The sequence below is a fragment of the Hippocampus guttulatus genome, chromosome 13, assembly GCF_054856545.1.
Source record: "Hippocampus guttulatus isolate MCC_2025c chromosome 13, RoL_Hgut_1.0, whole genome shotgun sequence".
In the NCBI taxonomy this organism is placed as follows: domain Eukaryota; kingdom Metazoa; phylum Chordata; class Actinopteri; order Syngnathiformes; family Syngnathidae; genus Hippocampus; species Hippocampus guttulatus.
In genome coordinates this window covers 15,746,727-15,767,205 of record NC_141273.1, presented here as the reverse complement: position 1 = coordinate 15,767,205, position 20,479 = coordinate 15,746,727, and the positions used below count along the sequence as shown (strand labels likewise).

At 42.4% G+C, this 20,479-nt stretch overlaps 2 protein-coding genes across 4 annotated transcripts in view; one reads left to right on the top strand and one right to left on the bottom strand.

Moving 5' to 3' along the window:
• The window catches only part of keap1a (kelch-like ECH-associated protein 1a), a 23,772-nt gene extending 12,294 nt beyond the window's left edge, over positions 1-11,478 (bottom strand). The window contains exons 1-6 of one of the 2 annotated variants that reach the window (XM_086126709.1): positions 11,368-11,478; positions 10,472-10,590; positions 5,082-5,250; positions 4,257-4,310; positions 2,500-2,602; positions 102-192 (exon numbers count right to left, since the gene is read on the bottom strand). The gene's annotated coding sequence lies outside the window, so the exon portion shown is untranslated. Of the gene's footprint in view, positions 1-101; positions 193-2,499; positions 2,603-4,256; positions 4,781-5,081; positions 5,251-10,471; positions 10,591-11,367 lie in introns of those variants that run through there. The other variant, XM_086126710.1, reaches the window with a different exon arrangement.
• On the top strand, positions 6,486-20,479 carry crlf1a (cytokine receptor-like factor 1a). 2 transcript variants are annotated; one of them, XM_086126711.1, is made up of 9 exons: positions 6,486-6,809; positions 8,808-9,086; positions 10,527-10,656; positions 11,328-11,497; positions 15,285-15,442; positions 16,957-17,031; positions 18,109-18,202; positions 18,502-18,686; positions 18,772-20,479. In XM_086126711.1, exons 1-9 carry the CDS (start codon positions 6,734-6,736, stop codon positions 18,793-18,795), a joined length of 1,191 nt encoding a protein of 396 aa, XP_085982837.1. In that variant the 5' UTR covers positions 6,486-6,733; the 3' UTR covers positions 18,796-20,479. The 2 variants fall into 2 exon arrangements, with proteins under 2 accessions (XP_085982837.1, XP_085982838.1); XM_086126712.1 differs by having other exon boundaries at positions 18,502-18,690.

The window sequence follows — 20,479 nt, the reverse complement described above, 5'->3', positions numbered from 1 at the left end:
ACTGAAGGAGGTACAAAAATGCCAACCACAGTCGTTAGGTGTCACACACGCATATTTTAACTCTATATTAGCATAAATGTACGAAAACAAACTTCACTCACCTCGGTCAACCTCCCTCTCGAACATCTGCTCGGCGAAAAAGTCCGAAAAAGTCTCGTCTTTAAGTGGACGTAAATGTCTTTTCAGGAGTTCCTAAGTGGGTTTAAAACACAGATAAAGAGAAATGAGTTAAAAATCTCTCGTGGGAGTGCGGAGGTGCTCCATTGAAGAGGAAGAAGTGATACAACACGGGAGTAGTTGTCACGATAAGAGAGGGAAGAGATTCCAGCGCCATGACTGTGCAAATATCACGCGGACGCGCACGCACACCCGCGGACGTACACGCGCCAGCCGCGCGCGCGCGCGCACGTCCACAGTCACATTCCTCAAAGTGAAAGTGAGCGTCTGTTTCAGAACCGTGTTCCACTACTTTAAAGTAAAAATAAAATCTGACAAGAATAAAGAAGTGTTTTTTCCCCCCCAAGATGTTTAGGGGCATGAAATATTTTGCAACAGAAATTATTTCGTATTTGTTACTGAGTTTTCCCGAGAAAGAAATCGGCATAATTTGACATTCAAATGAATGTCACTTCTTTTATAAGCGTAAAATTCTAATTTATGAGACTAATTGTTATTTGTCTCATGAAATTTGGATTTAATTGCAAAAGTTGGGCAACGATCTGTTTAGATGTGTATTTTTATTTCATGAAACCCCGAGTGTGTATGTTTTGATAAATTACTTCTCTGTTACAGGGGTGCTTTAAGCACGCAAATAATTGTGAGTGCTGATTGTCACCTCTCAGTGAGACGTTGTGTTACCCTGGCCAACCCAATGGGAAAGAAAATCTGCCTATGCCCCTGCACGGTAATACACATAGGCTCAAGGTCAAACGAACTGGGGATATTTCAGCAACCAAGTTTAAAATGCTCTTGAACCAAACCTGAGTTCCAAATTGAATAGAATGGCCCTGAATTAAAAAAAAAACTAGTATCGCACGGGACTAGAACATCTGATCTGAATTAGTTCAATCAAGTGCTCTCACCTTGAGCTAAATTCAAAATCAAGATATCCTCGTCCTGATTTGTTTCGTCACCACGGAAAGCACAATTAATTAACATTAAACATTTCAGTAATAACCTCGGTATGCAGTGGATGTTGTGTGCACGTCCAGGAAGGGCGTGGTTTGGGTGAGGCTTTTTTTCAGAGGCAATTTATAATTTTTCCTCAATTTTTCTTATTTTAAGAAATGATGTCATCTTTCTTGAGGAAAAAAAAGTGTAAATCGTACAAGCTGAAGTGATTATATTTATTTTTTGTTGCACGCACACACACAGACATACATACGGACACTAAACGTGTGTCATTCACTAAAAAGAAACAACACGGGGATGAAAACGCTGAAAATTATTTTTCACGCACCTATGCATGTAACACAACTAAAACGTGGATTTGCTGCCATCTGTTGTTAAAACTGGGTCATTACATTTGGTCTATTCTTGCTTTTTTGAATACAAATGCAATATTCAAATATTAGCATTCTATTTTTTCATATATTGATAGCACTAGAATGCTATCAAAGATTGTCATTTTAAACAAGAAAAACTATGTGAGTAAAAGTCTCAATTTCATGGGGACTAAGTCATAAAGTGACGAAAACAGCTGACAACAATTAATTTAGTACTGTAAAAAAAAATTATTCTGAGGGGGAAAAACACATTTCTGATAGCAAAGACTTAATTTCGTTTTTGTTAGTTGTGATATTAGTTGTTATTTGGAAAACATGATTTTAAAAATGCTTTGAAGGATCATCATACGCATTGGGTGGAAAAAAACACTGGACAGCATTCCCACTTTGGGCTGACTTTACTTCTATTGGCAGCTTCTTCCATTTGCGTGCAACATAGCAGCTAAATGCTGTGTCACCATTTTAGTTTTGAACTCTGGGCTCCACTAATTGACCTGAGTGTGCAGGTATCACAGCGCTGCTGTGTTGATATCCCATTTGCAGTTCTCTTAATGTTTCCAGGACCTAAACAATTCAGTGGTTCATAGACCAGTAGCAGAACATTAAAATCTCTTCCACAACTGATTCGATGAGAATTGAGTCCTACTGAGTGGGAGAGGGAGAGAGAGAGAGAAAGCGCGCATGTTGATGTACATCTGTCATGCATTATTGCGGTGAATGCCAGCGTTTGCGATCCTGGCTTTCGAAAATATGTGAGGGAGGGGGCTCCTCAAATCACTTGGTCCTCCTCCTCTTCTTCTTTTCTCTGCTTTTGGCAGGTCCAAAGACACGCATGCATACACGCGCACACACACGCACACAAATCACTCAAACACAGCCATTGCTTGTGGCAATGTAACAAGGCACCGATGGTCTCTTCAAACAAACTCTTCCGTCCAATCAAGCTGAGCTCAGTGGAGGCCTTGCGGCCATCTGCCAAGAAGCCAGACCATACCTCGCTTGATTGCCCTCACGGATCCCCCAGAAATCCGTCTGTGTGTCCGCCCGTCCGTCTGTCTGTCGCTCATAACTTTCGTCCCGTTGGTTTCCCAAGTCTCCTGATGAAACAATGGGAGCATTCACAAACAGTTTGCAAGACATTAAAATGCTCTGCTGCTGGGCCAGGAGGCCCTAACAGCCTGTAAACACGCAATCAATGTCAATACACTGGAACTTCAAACGTGGCTATTACCACTAAATAGTCCGTAATGTGACAAGAATACGCTTGGATTTAGTCAAACTATGGACTTAATTCATTTTAATGAAGGCAGAATCCTATTTTTAATGCGGTTGTTATACATGACAAATGTAATGTTACAGTTTAAAAATCAAATTACCATGAGATAAAAGTCGTAATATTACTAAAGTAAAATTGTAACGTTGGAAAAAAAGTTCAGTAAATTTGGTCATAATGTTTTGGTTTTTTTGAGAATAAACATTGTCACGTTATTGATGTCCTGGCACTTTTGCAGTGCTGCTATTTTGCAGATTATTATTATTTTTTTTGTACAGTTAATAACTCTATTTTGGTCAAATTCTCCTGCATAATGATGTACCGATATTTCACTCACAACTACTGGATTTGCGGCACACCGATTTAGTTTGAGACAGTTTGAAAGAACAGGAACAAAATCTGAAGTTCTGTAATTCATCACAGCCTTGTTTTTGTTGAAAACGATTGGATGCAATCCGCTGTAACCCTGCTTTTTAAAACTACAATTTAGCTAAACATTATTCCAACATTAATATCCGAAGCTAGTGATGCTGACACAGTTAGCTAACGTCGATTTTAGCGTACAACTTCAGCTGTGTTTACCCAGAGGCTTTGATAGCGGTTCGGCCCAAATTGTTTTTTTTTTTGCTTTGGTTCTTTGGTGTGAGCTTAATGCCGAAACATAATCAGAAACTCCATTGACGGCCAAACAGAAAGCATCTATGTGGCAATGTTATAATCCTTTAACTAACGGATATCGAACAGAAAATAGAGCAACCATAACACAGTACTCAAATATTCTTTAGTCTCTGTGAAGAATGACTTATACAAATGCTGTACTGAGGAACTGAAAGAAGAGCTGAGACTGCCTCAATCAGTTGGATTAGAGCATTAAATCATGCTGCAAAAACGGTTTCTTTTTTTTAATATTCCATTCATGTTTCTCTGTTTTTGTAAACGTCTCATATTTTAGGGGGGCTATTTTTTCCTCACTAAAACAATTTTTCGGAGGGCTGGATCAGATACGTTTTTACATTTAATTATTTTTAACAATGAATAAAAGGCGAGGAAGTTGAAATGTGACTTTGACAGCAGAGTTAATAAAGGTTTTGTGATGGAGACAGTTTGACAGGAGACCTGATTTGCATTATGTGATGAGTGACAGCTGAAGTGTGAGCGGGTCGTTGGTGTATTCCTTGAACACATGCGTACATCGTGGCTGAACATCTGCAGTGTGATGAATGCTTAGACATGTGGTGAACATCCAGACCATCGCCGAGAGATGTCGGCAAATCTCACAAGATTTATGTTCGGAAAGCACTTCAAGTATTAATGAGACGATATGAAAAAAAGATGTTTTTGAATGTTTGTAAACAAAAAGTTGGGTTTGGGTAGTGCCCGCCCACCGGTTCTGTGCGAAATTAAACAACCAAGTTAATCCTGAATTAAAACACTGATAACAAAAAAAAAAAAAAAGAATGAATAGAAAGCAAAAATACCTTTGGTGAGAAAGCATATATGAGGGATCTCCAATTTTTTTCTCTCTTTGAAATCTGTAAAAAAAAAAAAGTTGAAAGTTGATTACATTTCGAAGGATAAAATATACACAGCTTAGATTCAATTGAATTAAAATATTGTTGTAATTGTTCTTTTCCTTTTAAAAGAAATGATTAATTATTCTCATTATTTAACCCTTTGAGGGACAGCAGTTACTGCAGTGGACATCTTATCATGTTATCAGGTTACAGGGTGCAGCTACAGCTTCAAATGTCAATCTTTATCCCTATCCTCTGGGTCAAAATAATCAACTTAATCTTAGGTAAAAGTAAGGCAGCCTGCTCAAAATCCATCGTTACCCAGCGAGTAGGTTAGCAACAACAACCCAGCATTTTTGTGTGTGTGCAGGACACCATATATAATTGCCGGGGGGGGGGGTTCCAACAACGGAACGGCGTCCACATTTTTTGTCTAAATTTGGCGATCATAACAGAACCAGTGTCTTGTTCAATTTATTTCACAAAACTAGACACATTACAGAGATTTTCCCAAAACCGATTTTTGAAGCGCATTGTATCCCATGTTTTCATAATTCCATCGCGGACCAGCCAGATCACACACTACACTTCCCGGGCTCCCAGTCAAGATACATTTCCAAGGAATAAAAAGCGGGGGGGAAAAATGGTGTGGGAGGGCCTCTTTCGGGCACAGCTCGGGAGCAGCTTTTGGGAATGCGCTGACTTCTCTTTACAAATCAAACAAAGAAATAATCCTTCAAGGCTTGCTTTGTGCTAACACCTGAATGGGAAGACTAATGTGTGACTAACGTTTGACGAACAAGTTAATGCTGGCTTGTGCCTCGTGAGTCACGTGGTATTCCGGGTACTGTGATGGGCTTCCATGCACGAAGACCTTTGGCTGACCCCGCCTTCCAGAAGGGACTCTCTTGTTCCCGCTTGGCGTTCCCGCTCCAGGATCCAAGTCACCGTCCAGGAACTGCTGAAGGAATTTCATCATGAGCACACTGTCATTTGTATGCCGTCAGTGCCCATCTGCAGTTCCTCGGAACGTGATTATACTTCATTTTTATTGCAGGGGGAGGGAGTGGTCATTTAAGGTACTTGACGTACCAAGGGCGATTCTAGGTTAAGACATTTAGAGCCGCAAAGTTCCCAACAAGGCAAGATTTAAATATTTTGTCCATTTTAATTTAATTCCCACGCAGTTTGCTCATGGGCTTTCAATTAGTCAGCTTGTAATTAGCACCTTGGGTTTAATATTAACAACGCGTACACAGGACATAACAGCTAGCTTCTCCCATTCCAATTTAAACCACCAATCTATTATGACCACAAATTATTTTTCGCATTTTAGATTTTTTTTTAAAGGGCAATTTAACAATATAACAAGTAGGGATAGGCGAGTATTGATAACAGGTATCGGTATCGGGCAGCCTTATTTTTAATATATCGGATCTTGTGGAGTCTGCCGATAGCAGCCAGCGATAACTCCAGGATTTTTTGTCTACTGGGGCTACAGGGAGGCTTGACCGATATACTGTATAAGCTACACAGATCTCCGACTGGGTGGTAGCCCTTCTTAGCTCTGCTATGATGCCATCCCTGCCTAAAACGGAAAAAAAAACCCCATTGATATCAAGTACTGTTATCCGATAGTATAACATAGTTTACAATTGGGCAAATCATCATTTGCATCAGAAAGAAAGCTCTCTGGTCACAAATATTTCTCATTTTGTTCAATGAAATTCAATGCTGTATACGAAAAATACTCATGGTATCAGTGATATAATTGGGTGGTCAAGAGGGAATAGTTGTGCAAGTATTGCTCTGAAACAAAAAGTGGTGCCAAACATCCCTAATAACAAGAACACCGTATCGTCATTAAAAAAAAAATAGTTGAATTGTATTGGAATTGCACTATTATATGATTATTACCAGTAGTCATGCTCCATATAAAAATATATGTAAAAAAATGTTTGAATTCACATTATTCACCTTTCGACCAATTACGACGGTGCGTAAAACTGCACGTAGTGTCCCCAATATTCTGACTGACTTGTCACATCCCGACAAAGTGACGTCTGTGTTTTTTCTTTCGTTGGAACTGAAGCGTGTTACCGGTGGGAATGTTTGAGGTGAAAGTCGGGATGAGGTGGAGGGAAGGGAGGAAGAGGCGAAATGAGACAAGAAGAGGAGGAGGAGGAGGCGGGGCTTTAAAGTATGAACTTGTGTATGATTTAAGCTGCAGGAGGAGGAAGAAGTAACAAGAAGACGAACGAACGGACGAGAAAGCAGGACGTCTTTCCTAACCACCCTTCACGTGTTTTTTCTTCCTCCCCTTAAATCCACATTTTGCGTGCAAACCGAAGTTGCGCACGTAAAATAAAAAAAAGCGTCGAGCGAAGACGTGCACCAAACCAAAAAGGAGAAAGTAAGCAGAAGGAGGCACAAGAGTAGTTATGGATACGTGCTCGCGGATTCTCCTGCTCCTCCTGCTGCTGCTGCACTCCGCTGCGGTCTTGTCCCTGTCCACACGTAAGTCGAGTCACACATGCGCAAACGCCTTTTTTTCTTTTTGTCTTCAAAACTGCGCGGTGGTTTTCCGTGTGCATGTTAATGCCGACTTAAATAGAAGATCATCAAAGCGACTTCAAGGGGCCTCACCATGAGAGTAGCACCCCCGAATCTTCGACTTTGGCATCCCTTGGGGACATTATGTATCTTTATGGACCTTTAGTGGACCTTACATTCATGTCCCCCCAGAATAGGCCCATGATGGACTCCCGCTGTACTTTATACTTTGTATCAGTTCTGTGAATATATAAGTACTCAATACCCGTACTGGTATCAGTCTGAAAAAAAAAAACTGGTCTTGAAAATCTCTCATTCTCTCAAATATTCCGCCCCGGGCAATCCTTGGGGACATGTATGTATGAATCTTTTTGGATCTTTTGCTCTGTCAAAATTACTGTGAGCGATTTTGACCAATAATCATGATTTTTTTTCTGCTTAATATAGTGATTGTAATTTAACATAAGAGTTTTTTCCCCAAGGTTATTTTCCTATGTATTTCTTTAACAAACAAAACCAATAAAGTATTTATCGATAAATGTTTTGGTTTTAGGCTCATCCTAGAATATATGCAAATGACCCATAAATTCATCTGAAAGGCAGTTTATTTATCTACTTCAATTAGTGCTGTTCATTTACAAAAACACTGACTATAATATATTAGTAGTAGGTAGTAGTAGTAGTAGTAATGAAAACCTGATGTGATAGATTAAAAAAAAAGGTCAGATTCAGAATCAGGGCAAAAAAAACCCTCAAAGTTTACTTGAATCTCTGATTAAAAAAAAAACTGTTTAAAAAAAATTTGACCCGCACCAACCGGCCTGATCCTTATGCCCCAATGAATCATTGGGGCATAAGCCACATACTCACTTCTAAGAGGGTGTGTGCACTTATGCAACTACATGATCTCAGTTGTTTATTTGTATTTTGCCTCTCCAAAAGATGCTTTTTTTTCCCCCATCTCGAGAGTAATACAGGTTAACGGTCACATTAATGGAGGTTCAAGTATTTCGGATCATTTTTTTATACCACAAAAACCTGCCATTTGAACAAAAGTGGAGACTTTTTTTTTCTTTTTACAGCAACTGTAAGTGCGCACTTGCCTCTTGTATCCAATGAGGACACCCACCAAATACTGCCTGTGTGAAGTATATTTATGCAGAGCAACAGCACGGCTGACTTTCAACAAGTCCGCAGCCTATAATTCCTTTAGCACACGGGGGGGGGCGGGGGCGGGGGGGGGGGGGGTTTGGTGGTGGTGGGGAGGGGGGGCGTCAAAACAGTGACATCATTTGCTCGGGTCTCCGAGAATGTTCACGACAGTAAGGCAAATAAATCAACCTGATGTGCGTTTCCTGGCTTAAGTGGCTGGATGAGTTTTTTTTTTCAGGGGGTGTGTGTAGCAGCACTAAGGCTTTAAAGACCGCTCTAAAAAGAAGAAGAGGGAACACATTAGGCTCCCCATCATCAAACGCTTCCTGTTGTTTATGACAAGGGGGCTAATTTCTCGTTACTGTCGTATGTGCGGCCCTTCATGAATGATTGTAACCATTTCCCGTGCTTGACAATTAAAGAGGAACTTTTTTTGGTTGTTGGAGGCGATAAAAACTAAAGCGCAATTATAGTTTACTGGGTCTCTGGTTCTCTGCAAATGTTCAAACTTTTCGGTGTCCTGTCGGCCTTGGCTTACAAAAAAAAAGAAAAAATGTGGATAATGTAAGATAATGTTGAGCGGCCGTCTCACTAAAACATACAATTCTGACATCTGATTTGTAAATATAACAAGTTGGATGCAGTGCAAACCGTTGCTGCCCAATATAAAGTATCTATCTGCACTTCGAACATAAAAGCAAACAAACCAACCCCCCAAAAAAGTGACACCCACATGCACATGCATGAACATGTCCAATTTGAGTTCAATCCCAGTCACTAAGCTTCCACTATTTCCCCCCCAAACCCTAGATGTGGCATTGGTGTACCCCCAGGACCCCGTCCTCCGCGTGGGCTCCAACCTGACGGCCAGTTGCTGGGTGCCACCGGACGCCGGCGTCCACGCCAGTTCGCTGTACTGGACGCTCAACGGCCAGCGGCTGCCCGCCTCCACGTACCGAACGCTGAGCCCCAGCAACCTCAGCGTGACGCTCAGCGGTCTCAACGCCTCGCGGCAGACGTCCGGCGACAATCTGGTGTGCCACAACCACAAGGGTCACATCCTGGCCGGCTCTTGCATCTACGTCGGAAGTATGTAAAAGTGCGAAACGTGTCTGATTGATTTTGAAAAATCATCCAGTGATTCGTTTTTTACGAAAGCGTAACAATCTTTGGCTGCCAAATACGTACTTATTATTGGGGGGTTGGGGGGGGATGCTATGTTTGTAGCAATTAAGCTACAAGTTCACTCGAATGTACTCACAAGTATGTTCGGACATATTTGCAAATATGTTCAAACGCATGTGCCTGTCAAATATTTTTATCTATCCTTTTTTTTTTTGGATCCAGAAGTGTTTTTGCTTTTGTAATACAGCAAGGGGACTGTAAAGGAAGTGGGAATATGAATGAAGAAGCAGTGAGTAGTTTTTTTTTTAGGGGTCTCTACGCACACTCGTGGCCATAATTTAAGATTTAGTGAGAGGGCCTCCGCCAGTGTGCGTGTCTGTGTGTGTGTGTGTGTCTGTGTATGTGAGTGTGAGTGTGTGTCGCTTCGAATGCCTGTGTGGTCCATTACTCGCACAATCACTGACGGGGCACCACGCTAACATTTTGCGCGCGTGCACACGCGCACACACACCGTCGTCATAATCGCAGTCGACGCGTTTTACGGCGCTCCTGTCAATATGAGGGAAAACCAAGCCTTAAATTCCTGCTCTGCTCAAAAATGCGCTTTTGCCTCCTCCGTTGGCTCTTTGACTACCATTGTGCAAAATGGTGTTCAACTGTTTTGACACCCAGAAGCCCCCCCCCCCCGAACTCATTTAAATCGACTTTATGGATTTTTTTCTTTTTGTCCAGTGGCTCGGTTTTCATTTGTATTGTGCGAGGGGGCGAGTGTCACCAATAACCGTCGAGATCGCATCGTGACACCTCCACTATTTGCAGGGCGGCCGCAGCTATTGAATATTTGAGTATCGTACTGAAATATTGAATAGTATCGAATAATCGAGTGTATGGAGAAAATGTATTTTGTTTGGGAGCAACTGAATACATAAGCGAAAACAAGAAATTTCATTTAATAACGATCACTTTTATTTGTTTTGATTACTCATTTACTTGAGGACCCGTTTCACCCCCAAGTGTGCGTTAATAAGATCTTTTATTGACTCTGTCGATTATTCCGGCTGTTTGCGTTACTGTATTTCTGTTCAAGGTGGAGTCTCTCATCAATAAATAACCCCCCACCCTAATAAAAAAGCACTGTGTAACTAAACCCATCAGATGAAAACGATGTGCACGCAGCATGGATCGTAATCTCTGTGTCCGGTAAGGGTGTTCAGAACCTTGTGTTCTCAGAGATTGAGGGGGTGGGTGTTGGCAGGGCTCTGAAATCTGATTACACTCGCTTGAGCACAAGCACACACACACAGACACGCTCACCAAATAAAGGCAAAAGGACCTTAAAAAAAACTCACCAAAGTAATCGCGTCCACAGGTCATCTCTTACGTTTTTTTTCCCCCTTCCCTCAGTGCCTCCGGAGAAGCCTCTCAATTTGACGTGCTGGTCTCGGAACACCAAAGACCTGACGTGCAGCTGGGCGCCGGGAGGGAAGGGGGAGACCAGCATTAGCACCCAGTACTTGCTCAAGTACAAGCTCAGGTGTGTGCACGCGAACCAAAAAAATAAATAAAATAAAAAATCTTGATTTCAAGATCATTCTTACTAATTGTGATGATTAGTTTCTCCACAATCGCTCAGCAACACATAATAGGCTAATACGCTCGCCAAGTAAGTCGCGCGGGTAGGCTCCGAGATACGAGGCAATAATGGTTCATTGGGTCAACTTTTTTAAGAGAATTCCACTTTGTGTATTTAAAACAAGCAAACGACACCGTTTTTAAAAAAGCAGTTCGATTTTAGGGCTTGCTTGTCAACAGAATAGGAAATGCTAACGCTAGCATCGCTCTTCGCAGTTTTAGACGCAACAGATATTTGAACGCAGAGGAGTAACACATGTATCTGTACGCCTGTACTCCATCATTCTAATCGAGACAAACATAAATTCCCTTCGGAAAATGGAACTTTTACCTGTCCTTTGTCATTAACGTAAGGAAAATCTTTCCCCCGAAAGACCTTCCGTTTGCGCGTCAACGGCACTCACGAGCGTTAAACAATATAACCAAGCGATTTAAAAGCCATGGAGGAAGTCATTGTGTGGTGCAGCACCCTGAGGGGTCCATTTCTCGATTTTTACGGCACGCGTAAAAAAAGGGTCTCGTTTAAAAAAAAAAAAAAAGCATCCGAGTCATGGCTGTTGCTATGCCCTGCAGGTGGTACGGAAAGGAGAAGGAGTGCGAGGAGTACACTCACACTCAGCCATACTCATGCAGCATCACTCGCGACCTGCATCTCTTCACCCCGTACGAGATTTGGGTGGAGGCGTCCAATCAGCTGGGCCGCGCCTCCTCTGACGTCATCATGTTGGACATTCTCGACGTGGGTGAGTGTGGACGTGAAGACAAACTTTGTCTGATCTCCTCCCGGAGCCGCTTCGAGGGGTGTCGGGCATGCCCCGGGCTAGAAAAAACAGGACAATGGCTTCAAATGATCCAAACGCTTGCGAACACCCCTACATCCTAAAAACAATGTGTGTGTGTGTGTGTTGAATCTAGTTTAATCCAAAAGTCTTCACTTTTCTTTCTTTATTATTTTTAGATTGTGGAGTTATTGTTTGTTTAAATTGGAAATGAGCACTGTTTTTTGTTTTGTTTTGTCATTTAAAAAGTGAAACGCAAAAACAGTCGTCACCAAAACACTGCGGCTAAGTAATCTCATTTAGGCACGTGTTATTAACCGTGAAATTGGATAATTTGGTGAAATGTGCCATTTTGCAATCATAAAACAATGTGTAGCATCTGGAACGGCAGCAAGATTCCTGGAGTTTTCCAACATGTTGAATGTATTACGCTATTGAAATGATACAAGTTTTATTCATTTATTTGGAGCGTGTGGGGCTTTTAATTGCGTCATCTTTAGCCAATCTATGCTAACGGATTGGCTAATGATGATGCAATTGGCATCAGTGAGCCAATTTGTGCAAACAGATTGGCTAACAACACGAGCCAGTGTTTGTTTGGGACCATTTTTGTTCAGTTGACTGAAAGTAAGATAAACGAAGGCTACATTTCATACCATATTGAAGTTTAGGTGTAGCAATTTGATTACATTTTTTTCCAATTGAGGATATAAGCGGTTAGATTATGTGTTCATTTTAAACTAATCGATGCTAGCAAGCCACCCCCTCACTGTTTAATTTAGTCGATTCACAGCTTAATAGCTTAATGAAAACATTCTTATCAAACACATGGAGTTCAAATGTTATTTTGTGCATTTAATATGAATTAACTTTATCTTACATTAGCATAAAAAAACCCCATCTACCTTTTTGTGCCATTTCTACAGCAACCAAGAGTACAGTTCAAGGAAAATGTTCGGTTCTTTGAAAGCCATCAAAGATGTTCACTGAGCAACATGAAATTTTGTAGGCACATCCATCAAGTTGAGTAGAACTACAAAAATGTCTCGAGAAGCCATCCCTGAAAAGACACACGGAGTCAGCCAATTTGGTTTGCAGTCACCGTTTTTTTTTTTTTGGGCTCATTTGCACGCAACTTGATTTTTAACAATCGTTTGATTTAGACCACATGGCCAGTTCTACTTCTCTAGACTCACAATGAAGAAGTATGAAGCCTGAAAAGATCACAAGTTGACCTGCAAAAAACTAAACAAAACAAAATCTCATCAGGCTACACCTGAAAAGATACAGGATGTCAGCAAATTTGGTTTGAAGTGATTATTTTTGGCTCATCTGGAAGAAATCCAGAAGCAACAAAAAATTTGGTAGCCTTCTCCATAATGACTAAACCCACAAAAATGTCTCTCGAAGCCACTGCTTAAATTAACACCAGAAGTGTGAACTGGCCATTGTCAGGGATACATCAAAGAAAAACCTAACCAGAACTTTTATGGCCATACATAGGAATTTTGCGTGTATTAAAATATGCATCAAGGAAGAATAACAGTGGACCCGTCTACGTTGCTCCTTTTTAATCCAGGATTCCCGGGGGCACTTAAGCTCTTTCAAGCTTTCATCAGAGGCCTCGCAGATGATAGGAAGGGAGCAATGTTACCTTTTAAAGCATTGTTCTGCACACTGCCGGCCGGCGCAACTTCGGGAGTCCACCATCTCGGGGTTGAAAACAAGCACCCACCATTCTACAACCCTTTGCACACACCTGTGTGTACCCCGCCTCCACCCCCCGAGGCGAGGGTGGCGTCATGATGAGCGCGTAGAAAACGCAAAGCCGCTTTTTTTTTTTCCCCCGCCACTTTTGTGTTTTTGTGTGCTTTGTTTATTTTCGGTTGCCCCGGTCACTGGTTTGGTTTCTCGTCAAAACACGCAATACGGCGTCACAGCTATGAGTCACGCTTTTCCACGGGCGGGAAAACCCGCATAGCAGATTGCCGCATTCCGCAGTTGGGGGTGGGGGGGCGGCGATCAGTTAGACCTGACTCGAGCGGTCGTCTACGCAATCCAACGCTTCCTCACTACACGTTGCCAATATATTCTTTAAACTTTTGGGTCAAAAGTCACCCGTATTGGGTGGAATACTGTAGCTAACCGATCTCAAGATCCAAAAGGGACAGAGCCCATTCGGTGTTAATTATACCCAGCGCAAGACAAACTTGTTCTATAAGAGATTTGTTTCCCAGATTTGAAGCAAAGTCACTCGACCGACCGACGAATGGCACTAGATTCGGAAATTAGAATTTTCATTATTTCCACTTGGAGGATTATTATAGCAAAAGTATAGCAAAAAAATCTGAGAATGATTGACGCTCCCCCTCAAAAAACAGTTTGGGGTTTGTAATTGATTGTAGATGAGAGCAGCAAAGCGCTGACGTGACTGAAAAAGTGACTGATAGATTGATTTAGTCGCTGTGGTCTGTAACACAGACGAAGAATAATCAGCAGAGCATCGACACCATGCATCTAGCATGGACACAATCCCAAACCGATGTGACCCAAACAACTATCATCAATTGTTCGGTTTATTCAACACAAGCAAATCACCTTCGCCTGAGACTCGTCGTTAGCATTAGCTAGCATACTTGCCGAAATAACTAGCACAAATGGATGTGACTTCACACAGACAAATATGCGCACTGGGGCACTTCACGACACAAAAAAGCGAATAACGGTGGATAGGTTTTCATTTGCCTCCCCCCCCACCTAAAGAAAACCCCCAAACCTCAATACTGAACCACGAACGTTCTTTGCATCGACGCAAGTAGATTGCGGTTGTCTAATTCGCCTTTGGCTTCAGTCGTTTTAGTTCCCACTTGCTTAATATTTGTCTTGGATTTGTCTTAAATCCAAGCCAAATCCACTGACATATTTTGCGTCAACTTCCATTAAGACTTTCACATCAAAAACCCCACCACCACCCCCATAGCTCGTATTGTTTGTTTAACAGCCACGGCTGACGAGACCAACAACTGGGAATGACATTGACGCGATCTCGGGCAAAACCCAAAACCAACGTTGGGGGAGGTTCAAATATCGGTCTCTGGCTGTGCTCACTTGTCCCCCCCCCCCAAAAAAAAAAAAAACAGGAAAAAACCACAGAGTTGTGGAAACCAGTGTTTTGTGTATAGAGACATCAAGGCCGGCACTTGGAATTGACTTGATTTCTCCGGCCGCCAACATAAACGTCGCGGCGAGAGAGAAGCTATTATCGGTCTGGTTTGATGCGGACCATCTGTGCCCTGACAACAGAACATCAGCACCTTCGTGTAAGGAAGACGTCAACGTGTTAATTACCGTAATTCACCCACAAACGACCGTAGCGGCTACATTCTTTCGGAATGACTTTTTTTCGGAAACGCTTCTGAGGTGCGCCGATGTAAACAGCGGCTCAAATTTTGAGGAAAAATTTGTAGTAGCGAACACCATTGAGAGCCGGCCTATTTTCTTGTCTGTTTGTTTTGAATGTCTACAAAGCTAACAAGCGGGGGTAATTTTCTTTGGCGGTGCCCAAAATGAGGCGAAAATTCGGGTTAATATTAAATAGAAGGAAGAAATTGAATAAAGTGCTTTTAAAATGATTTTTAGAATTAGAAAGCGGCTTGGAATGTTCTTCCTTGTTTTTAATGGTCCTTTGACAATTGAGAGTATCTCACGTGATAACGTTGACATCTTTGATCTTGTGGTCTTTCCCTTCCAGTGACCACGGACCCTCCGTCAGGGGTGACGGTGAGTCGTGTGGGGCAGTTGGAGGACCAGCTGAGCGTTCGCTGGGAGGCCCCGCCGGCACTCAAGGACTTCCTGTTCCAGGCAAAGTACCAAATCCGTTACCGACTGGAGGACAGCCAAGACTGGAAGGTAAAACGCAGGGACGGAACATAAGATAAGAAAACCTTTATTAGTCTCGCAATGAAGAAATTCCCAATTCACAGCAGCAAAGTTATGAAAGGAAGAAGCAGAACATGGCTGCTCGCGTACACGGGCCAAAAACCTGAAGCACTACAATTCTTGGTCCGCATGGACTCAGAAGTATGATGAAGTCATGCTCACATTGACACACTGCTGCCAGATTTCATCTGTAGTTATTATGGTTATTGTTCTGAGGGCCTTTTTATTACTGTCCTGTTAAAATACTTCTTGAATGAAAAGCACGGCTATAACACGGATCACATTAATTCATTCTTCTTATCTCGCCATCTTCCGGATTTACCTCCGCTCAACTCTCGAATGAATGAACAATATGACGTAAACGCTCGGCCCTGCGGAGCGATTAGCGGTGAGGTAATCGAAGCGGTTTCACGCGCACGTCACTCAAGCAAGCCTTTGCTTGTTCAGTGGAAAAAGAAGGTGAGGCCGGCGAGGGCCAGACGCGAGACACGACATTTTCGCCGGGCGAGTGAAACGCAGGGGCTAATGGCTTCAGCGTGGCTATGCTGTTTGGTTGCGACAAGATTACTCATGCTTGTTTGTTCATTGTCGTTTAATAGGCCTGGCACATGTCTGTCAGAATCTTTGCACGCTCTTGTGTGTGTGTGTGTGTGTGTGTGTGCGTGGGCTTGTGTCTATATGTGCGACAAGAGAGTGTGTTGAGAGAGAGAGCCAGAGAGACCCTATGTGTGTGTGTGAGAGAGAGAGGGGAGTCTGTCTGGATTTGAGTGCCTGAGAGAGAGAGAGAGAGAGAGAGAGAGAGAGACACCCTGTCTGTGCGAGTGTGTGTATGTGTGAGAGAAGTTGAGTCTGTGTGGAGGATTTGAGAGCCCGAGAGAGAGAGAGACACACACACAAGTTGAGTCTGTGTAATTGTAAGTATGAGAGAGTACAGGTGTACAGAAGAGAGTGGGTATGAGAGAGAGAGAGAGAGAAAACAGGTTTACAGGTGAGGGAGTGGAATGTGTGTGTCAAAGAGAGAGAGAGAGAGAGAGAGAGGAAGAGAGAGCGGGAGAGGGAAACAGTACAGGTGCACAGTTAAGAGTGGGTATGTGGGAGAACCAAAGAGAGATACGTACAGAGTCTGTATGTTATGCTTTTGTATGTGTGAGTGGACATACCTGTGTGAGAGTGTGTTTTTGTGTATTACTATGAGTGTGTAAATGAGAGAGAGTGTGTGAGAGGGAGCGCCTGTGTGTTTACTGTGCTTCTGTGTGTGTGCGTGGGAGAGAGCGTGTGTGCGTGTTCGAGTGTTGGTGGTTAATAGACAGCAGATCGCTTTAAAATGTTTCCATAAACACGCCGCTCATTGCGGCATTCAAACATATTTGCGGCGGGAAGCCCGATTGAAGCTTTGCGTGTTTGTTTTGACTTCAGTGCAGGTTCTTAATACGAGTCTTTGTTCTCCGCTGACTTCTTCTCTGGCCCTTTGGCTCACTTTCCAGGTGATGGATGACGTCGGCAACCAGACGTCTTGCAGGCTGGCGGGACTCAGACCTGGAACTGTGTATTTTGTGCAGGTCTGTTGTTTTTTGTCATCATCATTACAATTCAAGGCTCAAAAGATGTGTATTTTTCCCTTTGAGGAGCAGTTGTGCAAATCAATGACTTCATTTGAGGAGCAAGGACCTAATTTTGAGGAGCATTTTTTTTTTCGTAGGTTAATCAAAGGTTTTGTGGAAAAGTAAAAAGATGACGCTATAACTCAAACAATTGGTTTCTTTGTTTTAGATATAAATGCCATATTCATTTTTTAAATTCACATTGAGAATAGCAACAAACTATTTTTTCATGTAGTAAAGTGCCGATATTAGATTCTGGCGGTACGATAACCGTGAGCAAAAAAAAAAAAAATTGCTCTAGACTTCCATGCCTACGTGGCGACCATGTTGGCAGGGGCAAGGTTCCCATCAAAGGCAATACATGGACATTAAAATTAAGTCACAACTTGTTCGCTTCCGATTTTCATGAGGTTTCCTTTTTTTGTCAACACCAAAGTCTGTGCTATGTATACCTTTTGGTGGGCGGGGGGGAGCCCATCTAATATTTTTAGCTTTGAAAGGTTCCTCCCCGTTCAACTTTGTCACTGTTATGGCGTTGAATGCCGTTATACCATTGGAAGGCTGATGTCATTCTCTTTTTTGATTAAACCAAAACTTTATTCCTGAAATTGGGGTCACATGGACATATTTTGCTAAGTGTCACATATGTAACATTTTAAGCAATTGATATTACGAACAGTATATTTGTACTGTACGGCCTCGTAGCGAGTGTCCGTCTTTCTATCTCATACTGCCCCCCAGTGGCAAAACAGGGCAGCAGCAGAGTGGGTATTCAATTGACGCGAAGTGGGAGAAAACCTGTTTTAATTCTATTTGATTGTGTATTATTTTTCAGAAAGCGTGCTATTCCCCCCATTAAAAAAAATAACATACCCAATTTTTGTGTGTTAAAGATGAATGGCCATTTTCATTCATTTCAATGGGAAAAGAGGAATTGAGATACAATTGATTTGCGTGGTTGAATTAAACTCTCATATCAAGGCACCGCTGTACTTCTTTTTATTTTATTCCATCCGTCATTTTGTTCATCGGCAGGTCCGATGTAACCCGGTGGGCATCTACGGTTCCCGCAAAGCTGGAATCTGGAGTGAATGGAGTCATCCCACCGCTGCGTCCACACCACACAGTGGTGAGTGCACAAGGGCACACGTTCCTTTTCATCCAATGTCATTTTATAAGTAATCATTCTATAAGTTTCACGGGTGTTGTGTTACGTTGAAACTGATTCAGATATTTGGCAGAATAAATTTCGGTTCTGTCAATCAGCCAATTAATTTTAAAAATATATACCGTGTATTCACTGAACAGTCTTCTTTTGGTCACTTAATGCTGACAATAATACCGACAGAACATTTGACCATTTTAAAATACTGTAGTCCTGTAGTATTTGTTCATCTTTCATTTCCTGTCTTTTTTTTTGGCACGCAGAGCGGGCGGCGTCAGGCTCGTGTGACCCCAAGTCGAGCGGTGACTCCAACTCGACGCTGCGCCGCGAGCTGAAGCAGTTCTTCGGCTGGGCGCGCAAACACGCCTACGGCTGCAGCAGCATGTCCATGAAGCACTACGACCAGTGGCGGGTGCTCATGCAGAAGTCGCACAAAGCACGCAACCAGGTAGGTAAGCATCACCTCACCGCACACACGCACCAACACGCACGGTGGCGCACAATGAGTAACAGACCGCATCTTGTTCATTTAGGTTCTCCAAGGGGATAAATCATAGCACATGCGCAGTGGAAAAACAACACGGAGCGATTGGAATGACTGCCAGAGGATGGTCGTAAAAATTTCAAAGACTGGTTTTTCCTGTTGTTTTTTTGCGGCAAGATGACATCTGGAGATGTTGCTTTTTTCATCCGTTAAAAGGCTCTTTTGGCAACCAGCACATTTTTGACACACAAACAAAAAACCTTTCCGGTTCGGCACATGTGAATTTGCATTTTGGCAGTTTTTTTTGGGGGGGGGGGGGAATCTATCCTCTGCTATTAACTGTTTGTGCCCAGCCCAAAGCCATGTCTAATGCAACAGAAATTTCTTTACACGGCAAGGAACATTGGTGCATACGCCCAATTCCTGGCCATAAAAAGACACCAGATACAGGTCACATATGTATCTTGTTTTACAACAACATCTAATCATATTTACAAATTCATACGTTCCAGTGGGTGAAAAGCGTATGGTGAAAACTTAAGCAAACGCCGTGCACCACTTGATGGGTCCATTCACTTGTTTGAGAGGTCTCCAAAAGAAGACCGCTACCTCTTGGCCAGGTCATCATTGTCAATGAGCAATGGTTCTTAACTGACCTACGTGCCTCAAGAAAGTTTGAATGAAAAAAATAGGATGGTGGGACGCATGCCGTGGAAACGTCCGGTAGTCATGGCCCGCAATGAAGACGTCCTCTAATCTCGCGCCAGTGGGTGACGACGACGAGCCGCCGGGGGCAGCAGCTCGGAGAGTCTATTCAAGTGAATAGACCTGATGACTTATGAAAATGTTGACCTCAAGCCTCACTATTTTGTCCATTGGTAAATGTGAAATTGGAAAGTGTTGTTGTAAAACACACCATATGTTGTGTAGTTTTTTTTTTAACTTTTATAACTTGACATAATCACACCTTGGGGCAATTTAGAGTGTTCCATTAACCTGCTACGGATGTTTTTGGAATGTGGGAGGAAACCAGAGTACCCAGAGAAAACCCACATAGGCACGAGGAAAACTCTACACAGGAAGGCCCAGAATCGAACGCTGGACCTCTGCACTTTGAGGCTAGTGTGCTAACCAGTCGCCCACCGTGCTGCACCAAAATTACTACACAAATTTAATTTGTACTTGTGTCCTATTTTTTGGACAGGCACTTTTGGGCGTTTCATAAAACGCACTGGAAGTGCAAATAGGTGAGTGAATCGCTGAGATTGCACCCCTCCCCCACACCACTCTACTAGCATGGGAAAAAAAATGAATTGATGAATAGTTAACTGCGAATATGCGGTGAATTACAGTTCACCGCATGGTCCAAATGCCCAATTCGGTGTATGTCGATTTGGGGTTTTTTTTGTATCGCCTATGCTGTTGCTGTAGTTTAGATTTACAATGAGTGAATGAGTGTATTTGGATGATGTTAAGTTGACTCGAACAAGGTATGTGTGTGTATCCACATTTGAAAGAAATGTGCCTGATTTGGTTTTGAAAATCTCAAATCAACGCAACCCTCATCATCATCATGCAGTAGAAATGCGTTAAAAAGTGCCACAGGGTTTTTGTTTGTTTGTTTTTAAAGCTGTCATCTCTTGCCTTGCCTTTATTTTTGTACTGACTCATATCGGCATATTTAAGAGTGTGTAAAGTTAATGCGTTTTATTGTTTAAGTTATGTTTTAGCCAATGAATAAATAATGACTGACTGAA